We start from the raw sequence: 8472 nt of genomic DNA, 5'->3' as shown, positions 1-8472 counted from the left end.
AGCTGCCCTCGGCTTTGTCCACCTCTGTAAGCACATGAAAAACCTGACGGCTGAGCGATGGTCACCCTCCAGCAGGAAACTGGGGAGGCGAACTCTTCCCTTGCTCTCTGCTGGACTCCCGTTCCTTCGGCTCAGATCTGGCTAGTGAACCCCTTGGTCTTGCTGAGTCCTGACGTGCTCCTTGAGACTCGATACCTGGCTCCGTGCTCCTTTGTGCTCCACGCCCCACACGCAGCCTCGTGGCGGAGCCCATCCCAACCCGCACCCCATTTTGCAGCACAGATGTCCCTGAACTGCTTGCAGGGCAAAGACACCTGAAGAAAAGGGAATGCTGGGCTGTCAGAGTTGACAGTTGTCAGGGCCAGGGACTGAGCTACAACTGAGCCATTTCTTGCAGATCTCTGTGCAGCGGGCGAGAAAGGGCTGGTGCCGCCGCAAGCCTCAAGACAGGACCCATGAGAGCAACTGCTACATCCCCTGGATTCACTAGTACCTCTCCCCACAGCATCTCTGCTGGCTTGTCCCCCCTCCTGGCTGCCCTCCCCCTGCCCAGAGCTGGCAGCAGGCTGCTCCCTGCACGTTTGACCCCTGGGGATACCATTTCTCCTTCGCTTTTACAACCCCCACCACGGTGCCACCCCACACCAGCCCATCCCCATGGGCCAGCACGGGCAACCAGGCAGCGCGGGCAGGCAAGGGAGCCCCGGGCTGGGCTGCCACAGTCCCCACACAGAGGGACCAGCCCTCACGGTGCCTAGCTCATGCCAGGGGAGACGGGTCTGGGATAGGGGGGAGCAGGGCTCCTGGAGCACGCTGGCTTGGCTGTTGTTCTTGGAGCATCGAGAAGGAAACCAAAACCAGAAAGGCTTCAGAGGGAAATTCCCACAAGTGCCTGGGCTCCTGGCCAGGGTCTGTCCGGAGAAGAGCCAGCTGCAGCACTGAGTTCTCCTGCCTCTCCAGCCTGGCCCCTGCACCCCAGGCCTGAGGCAAACCTCAGACCCCCCACAGCCTCCCCTCTCACCACGGCATCCATCCACAGAGCCCCAGATCAGGGACTACTTTGGGCTCCTGCAGTTTCTCTGCAGCACCAAAGGCGACCGAGCGTGCAGCGGGCGTGGGGGAGTTGGGATGCCCTCAGGGGCAGAGGACACCCCCAGCACCCCCTTCTCAGGCTCCTTACCTGCCCATCCGTGGGCAGCAGTTCCTGTCCATCCACCCTACCATGCAGTGGCCACTCTCCCATGTTTCACAGCACAGGGGGCAATATCCCGGCTCAGGATATACCTCTTTGCAGATTTTTGTCTCTCCCCCACGATGGCAAGCCCTGGCCATAGAGTGGGACAAGATTTTTGCAAACATCCTAACCCACCTTCTCCCTGCTTGGATCTGACCCTCTCTGCTAGGACCCTGCTGTGCCAGGAGAGCACGGGGACCCTGCCAGGGGTGAGTGAGAACCTGTGCCTTTCCTAAATCATCCTCCCAGTAGAGTAGTCAGGAGCCATCCCCATGGAGCTGGAGAGGAGCCCTTCACATGGTCCCACACCACCAGCACCATCTCCTGGGACACAACACGGTGCCTGGGCTGGGTCTGTCCTTCGCTGGGATGCTGCTCCTTGGCTGGCCCGTGAGTCCTTCTGCCTTCCCAGCCTGGAAAACACGAGACTAGAGAGAAATCACAAGACGCTGTGGAGGTGCTTTCCCAGCCTCAGGGTTGCCAAGCCTAATTTATAGCTGCAGGGAAAAAATGAAACAATAAGAGAAAGGCTTTTTTGCATAAGGAAGAATAAATACTCTCTGGAACAGGATGGCTGCAAGGCCAGGCCAGCTCAGGGTGACGGTGCTGTTGGGGACATTTCTTCTTGGTGTGCAGAAGCAGAGGAGTGCTGAGCACGATTGCAATGGACAAGCTGTGCCCAGCACTGTGCTTTCACCCTTGGGACCTGCTCCCTCCCATTCATGTTCCCATGCAAAGCCACATCCTGGGAACAACCCCAGGTGGTTTGCTGGTGGCTGTTTTACCCCTTGCAGCATCGCTGAACCCTTCGCTTTGTTTTACAACTGGGGGAGTGAGGAACAACCGCCATTGGGGTGGACAGAAAGAAAGTTGAGGTCCCTGCCTCTCTCGAGGCAGCAGTGCTGGGCTCGGCAGGACCAGGGGGCTGGTGGGCAGAGATGCAGTGCTGTCTCGGAGGAACAGATACACGTGAGGAGAGATGCTGTGGGGGCCTGCGGGCTCTGTGCTGGGAAACACGGCTGCTTAGCTGGCAGAAATGGCTAGCAGGGGTGGGTACGGGCAGGGAATCGATGCTGCTCTGCGCCCCAGCACCCTCAGCATGAGGGTGGACAAGCAGCTGATGAGCCCCAGGTACCTGCCAGCTCCCAGGGCAGCCCCAGTACCGCAGCACCTCTGCTTCCTCCCATCCGACCATGAGCTGCTCTCCCTGCAATCTGGCAGGATTTTACCCCTTACAGCCACACGTCCCATCACCATCCCATTACACACACAGCACACCCAGGGACCAGTTTGGGGTGTAGTGTGGGGGACTGGGAGCTTCAAGCAAGCATATAGGGCGTGCCTGGGGTGTGTGGAGAGCATATTCATATGTGTGTATAAGGCCCATATGTGCCTACAAACATGTCTAATTCTGTAAAGGATGTAAGAGGTGGGGGTGTATGTGGTGGGGGGAATGAAGCGTGGGAGGATACTCATATGTCTGCAGTATGGAAACTTCATGGGTTTGCCACAAACCATTTCCCATCATCACATGCCATATCGAGTGTGCAGATAGGCTCAGGGTGAGGTTCTGTCTCTGTGCTGGTAAAAACCACACAGAGGCACATAAAGAGAAAAAAGCAGAGGTTTTGTCCAAATTCTTTATTCTCCAATCATGACTTCACGCATGTAACCTCCCATCATTCAATGCTGAGACTCTGAGCCACTGCCCCATCAATACCCTCCCTGCCACCCTCCCATAAATAGTGTTATTATCTACAGAAGAAAGTACTGACTGTCCCATATGATGATTTCTTAAATAATATTAAATAATACAAGAACAACAGAGGTGCAGTCTGATGGGCCTTCCCAGGCCACAGGCAGAGGTGTCAGGGCAGAGGCAGGAGGTTGCAGACTGGTCCACGCCAGCCGAGGGCAAGTAGCGGCACCCCAGCACGAGGTGTCTCACGGTGCCCTTCCAGCAGTCCCTTGGAGCCACCTGCAGAGGACGTGGGCTCCTGCAGCTCCTGTTGCCCCAGTGGTGTCCCGCTCCATCGCAGGAGCTCAGGATAACATGACTCGTGCATGACAACAGCTACACTTGCCGTCTGGCTTTGCTCAGTTCTGCTTCAAGTTTTGCAGGTAACTTTGAACCCAGGTGTCGCTGGGATTGGCACAGACCTGGCGGCCTTTCTTTGTGATGAACCTGTGGAACAGGGATGAGACATATCAGAACTCTGCTCAGACCTGCATCCCGGGAGAGCCTGGATCCCAGCTTTGGGGCATTGCAAGAGGTTCTCCACAGTGTGCCTTAAGCTGATCCTGAAACCAGCACCCGGCTCTGATTTCCCCCACTCCCATCCCTTTTCCCACACTGACTCCTCGACTCCTGCAGGAGCATCCCTGGGCGTCCCCACAAGAGCATCCCTGGCAATCCCCGCGCAAGCCCTTTCCCCTTGGGGTTCCCCTCACCCTGCTCTGTTCCTACAGACCCCCGAGCCCACAGCCACCCCGCAGAGCTGGTCCCTCCCACACGCACACCCCACAGCAGCTCTCCCCGCTCTGTCCCAGCTCGCCTGCGCCCACGAGTCGCCGCTGGTACTTACACGATGGCTGGCAGGGCGCAACTGGTGCTGGTGCTGTAGTAGCGCAGGATGAGCTTCCTTGGGAGCCTGTGGGATGTGTAAATGAAGCAGCAGATTGGGAGGTCGGATCCAGCTAGAAGAGGCAAGGAGAGACAACGTGAGCACGTGCTGGGCTGTGCAGCAGGAGCAGCCAGCCCATCAGCTCGGGGAGCTATGCTGGCAGGGAAGGGAGTGAGGAATTAGGTTGAAAGGTTGAAATGGACGTTGGGGATCATCTGGTCCAATGCCAGGAACAGCACTGACAGGTACTGGGGGAGATTCCCACCCAGTCGTTGCTCAGAGCTTCATTTCCCCGCCTTCCCCAGCCCCAGGGAAGAGACTGAAGTCCCTAAACTATAACCAGCCAGAAGTACTCCGAGCCCAGGCTGGCTGGCTGGCTGGCTGATGGATGGGTGGATGGATGACTTTCTAATTCTGGGGTTCCTACATGTAGCTGATCTCAATGCAGAGCGGAGAGCGAAAGAGGTGCCTGGGAGAGTGGTACAAGTGCTGAAAAGTTCCCAGTTATCTGCCAGGGGAGCTCAATGGAGAAACGATAATGAAGGCTCAGATCTGTTCTTCCTTCACCAACAAAAAAGCAGGACTCACCTGGGCCAGCCAAAGTTTGGGAGCAAGAGGCTGCAATGAGGAGAAGAGCAAAAACAGCTGCAGAGACCTTCATCTTCCTGCTGGGTGAGGGCAGTCGGAGCAGGACCAGAAACTCCGGCAGATGCAGCTCAGACTGCAGCAGCAGCGGGATTCAGCTCCCTTTTAACAGGGAGTCCTGGAGGCAGCCAGGAGAAGCCTGCGGAAATTCCAGAATGATGACAGAGGATGTCAGGAAAGCGAAATAGCCAAAGGGAATTGGGAAGAATGGGATACAGTTCACACTGGAGCCAAGTATGTTGAGCTCTGACTCAGCTCTCATTTTCGATTTCATCAAATCAAAAGGAAACTAAAAAGTGCCAAGTGGCATGGCCACAAAGAGGAGAACTATTTATCTGCACTACAGAAGGGATTTTCCCTGTGAGTGTCTATAGCAAAAAGACACAATGTTTGCCTAAGATTATGCAACTCTGGAAAAAAAAAACCACCACAAAACCAACAAGCAGGCTCGAAGGCACGCTCGTGCTGTTATGTGTCGGGTGTTTATCAAAGGCTGCTAAACTGCAGCACATGGAGCTGAGAGGTGGCTGGACTGCGGGCTCCGTGCCACCCAAAGTGCTCTGCCCCCACCAGTCCCGCAGTGCTTGGCTTAACGCGGACCAGCGAGGGGCTGAGGCTGGAGGCACCCCTGGAGATCATCCAGTCCAGCCCCTGCTCAAAGCAGGGTCAGCTGGGAAGGCTGCCAAGGACCTTGTCCAGATGGGCTTTGAATATCTCCAGGGTTGGAAATTCCACAACCTCTCTGGGCAATCTGTTTCGTGGTTCAGTAAGAAGTTTTATATGGTGTTTAACCAGAATTTCCCATTGCCTCTCGTGCTGCCACTGGCCACCACTGAGAAGAGTCGGCTCCATCTACTTTGCTCCACACACACACGTTGGTAAGAGCCCCCTGAGCCACCTCTTCTCCAGGCTGAGCAGTCCCAGTTTTCTCAGCCTCTCCTCCTAGGAGAGATGCTCCTGTCCCATAAGCATCTTCATGGCCCTTCACTGGACTGTCTCCAGTATGTCCATATGTTTCTTGTACTGGGGAGCCCAGACCTGGACCCAGCACTCCGGGAGTGGCCTCACCAGTGCTGAGCAGAGGGGAAGGGTCACCTCACTTGACCTGCTGGCAATGCCTCTGCCCTAAAGCAGCCGGGGAGCCTGCTGGCCTTCTTTGTGGCAAGGGCACATTGCTGCTCATGTCTAGTTTGGTGTCGACCAGGAGCCCCAGGTCCTTTCATGCCAAACTTCTTTTCAGCTGGTCAGCACCAGTATATATTGGTGCCTGGGGGTGTTCCTCCCCAAGGACAGGACTTTGCACTTCTTGTTGAACTTCACGAGGTTTCTGTCAGCCCATTTCTTCAGCCTAATGAGGTCCTTCTGGGTGGCAGCATGTCCCTCTGGTGTGTCAGCCACTCCTCACGGCTTTGTGTCATCTGCAAACTTGCTGAGAGTGCACTTTGTCCCATCATCCAGGTCATTAAGATACTAAACAGTACTGGCCCCAGTATCAATCCCTGGGATTCCCTACTGCTGACTTGCCTCCAGCTGGACTTTGTGCCACGCATCACAACCACCCAAGCCCAGACATTCAGCCAGTTCTCAGTCCCTCTCTCTGCCCTTTATCTAATTCATACTTCATCAGTTTGCCCACGAGGATGTTATGGAAGCCTTACTGAAGCCAAAATAAACAACATCCACTGCTCTGCCCTCGTCCACCACGCCAGCCATCTCATCTTCGCAGGCTACTCACAATCACCTTAACAGCCACAGGCCACCACAAAGCAGTCAAATTGCAGGTTCACACCCTACTTTGGAGGGTCTTTTCTCACCCCCAACCGCAGCCCCCGGGGGAGCAGGCAATTTGCCCGCAGAGGTGGTTTGCCACATCAGAAACATTTTTTCCCAGACTGAACCGCTCCCTCCAAAAGCTCCCTTGAGTCCAAGATGGATTTTCTTGCCAAAAAGATGAGAAATGAGTGGTGGAGAACCTGCCTGCCGCGGGAGAGACTTTCAAGCCCCAGCAGGTCCCCGGTGCTGGAGCGGTGGCAGTGTGGTGCTGTGGCTCGGACCAGCTCCTGCCTGGGGAGCAGGGCAGAGCAGCAGCTCTTCAGGGAGGGGATGACCTGGGACTTCCTGACATTCTGTCACAGCCTGGGGGTGCAGCTGGAGTCAGAGCCCCCCTCTACTGCAGAGAGGATGCTCAGAGGCCTGTGGGTGGGCTCCAGGGCCTGGATTTTCATCCCCAGAAGTACAAATCCCCCGCTCAGCTACCCTGGAGCTGCAGGTGACAGCAGTGGAGACACCTTCCCAAATCAGCTCACCTCTGGCAGGGACAGAAAGAAGGTTCAAGGGCCCTGAGATAGGTGATGATCTGCTCCTCCGTACACTTACCCCCGCCGAGGAGGGTCCCTTTTGCACTCCTGCTTCCCTGCACGGTCTTATCCTGCGTTACCACCCAGGACACCGATGCTGTTGGCTGCGGCAGGCTGCAGGCTCACACTGCAGCTGGGCAGGGGCATCACCAGAGTGGCCAAGTGTGTACTTTCACTGGGGCCAAAGACTCTGTAAGTCCTGACACGGGTGTTGGGGGACGTGTTGGATTTTGTCAGATTCACAGCGAGCCTTGGCAGGACCAGCTCTGCTTTCCCTGGGTGAGTCTAAGCAGCTTTGGGCAGAGGTGTGTGGCAGAACAAGAAGCGGCTCCAGCGTCTGGCTGAATTGCTGCAGAGCAAAACCAAATTATGGCTTTTTGCCATGGAAATAAATCATACAGGAACCACCAGTGGGAGTTTCATGTTCCTTTGTGCTTGCAACTCACATGCTAGCGTGTGCACGGGGAAATGACAAATGTCGGCTGCCGGCGCTGCGTTGCTGGGTGAGAAGGGTTGTGGCTACAGAAAGACAGCTTTGTGGCTAACACCAGCCAGAGACGGCTTCGCTCATGGGAGCTTCACAGCTTCTTCTCTCCAGCCTGCTGCCCGCAAGGAGCAAGCCACGGGGCTGGTGGCGCGCGCGGTGCCGTCTCGCGCTTGCTGCACCCAGGGGTGGTGGCGAGGGGTGGTGGTGGGGAGTGGCGCGATCTGCATCAGGCATCTCTGTCCCCCCTCACCGCCTGGGGTGGTCGGTAGAAGGAAAGGAGCCGTCATTTACCGCTAATGGATTCGACAGGGCTGGAGGAGAAGGGTCTGCAAAGAGCCGCTGCAGCCGCAGTCGCTTGGTTGTGCCATCGGCACCAACGGGCCAGCGCTCACAAAACTGCCCTTTGTCAGCCGCAATGTTCTTCCCCCTGGAGCGCTGAGAAGCTTCTCGGAAGCGGGGGCACCTCTCCCTCCCCCGGCCGCTTCCCTGCCACAGGACTTCCAGCTTCAAGCCGCTGGCTGCAACTCCGGCGGCAACCCCGGCTGCAGCCCTGGCCAGGCTGCTCCCACAGCAATTAGCCCTCGCTGGCCTCCAAGGCCAGCTTCTGGTTTCGGTTTTCTGTTTCTGTAGGCTGGTTTTTCGCTTCTCCATCAAATCCCAGGGCCTTCTGCTGTCACAGTTCCTGCAGTTTAAGTATTTATAAGCCGACCTCTCTCAAGCTTCCTCTATTAGTCCTGGAAATGAGCCATTTTTTATTATTTTTAGCCTCGTCCACACTGGGGCATGAGATTTGTTTGGGTGCAGGCAGGGTAGAAAAAGTAAGATAAAATTATTCAAAGAGGAAGACTGTAGGGAAGGATGTGATAGCAGGTGCTGAGTCTTCATCCCCTGGGATAGATGGCAACAAGGATTAGCCCAGAGGCTTCCACACTCCTCCAAGCCCCCTCAAAATCCTACCCTAGCCACAGGTCACAAAGCACATACCCCCAGGGCAGAGGGATGCAGGGTACTTTGCTGGAGGGCGATGGTGAGAGCCGTCCCCAGCGTGATGGGGAAGCCTTGTCTGCCTTCCCCTGGCGGTACCGTTCGCCCATGGGGGCTGCAGCATCCCAGCCCTGGCACATT

At 56.3% G+C, this 8472-nt stretch overlaps 1 protein-coding gene across 1 annotated transcript; it reads right to left on the bottom strand.

Annotated features, from left to right (window-relative positions):
* Window positions 1-3331: 3331 nt before the first annotated feature.
* On the bottom strand, window positions 3332-4582 carry LOC104341251 (C-C motif chemokine 4). Its single transcript, XM_009962202.2, has 3 exons — window positions 4447-4582; window positions 3820-3931; window positions 3332-3419 (listed from the first exon to the last, which is right to left on the bottom strand). Exons 1-3 carry the CDS (start codon window positions 4517-4519, stop codon window positions 3332-3334), a joined length of 273 nt encoding a protein of 90 aa, XP_009960504.1. The 5' UTR covers window positions 4520-4582.
* Between the last annotated feature and the right edge of the window lie 3890 nt (window positions 4583-8472).

The sequence above is a fragment of the Leptosomus discolor genome, chromosome 18 (genome assembly GCF_034619465.1).
Source record: "Leptosomus discolor isolate bLepDis1 chromosome 18, bLepDis1.hap2, whole genome shotgun sequence".
Classification (NCBI taxonomy): Eukaryota; Metazoa; Chordata; class Aves; order Leptosomiformes; family Leptosomidae; genus Leptosomus; species Leptosomus discolor.
This window is presented reverse-complemented; position numbering and strand designations above follow the sequence as displayed.

Bases quoted from the DNA above. Each gene is read 5' to 3' on its own strand.
- LOC104341251 (XM_009962202.2), bottom strand. From the start codon at position 4,519: ATGAAGGTCTCTGCAGCTGTTTTTGCTCTTCTCCTCATTGCAGCCTCT. The intron at 3,932-4,446 runs GTGAGTCCTGCT...TGCCTCTTCTAG, and splicing joins CCAAACTTTGGCTGGCCCAG to CTGGATCCGACCTCCCAATC. The intron at 3,420-3,819 runs GTAAGTACCAGC...CCTGTTCCACAG, and splicing joins TGCGCCCTGCCAGCCATCGT to GTTCATCACAAAGAAAGGCC.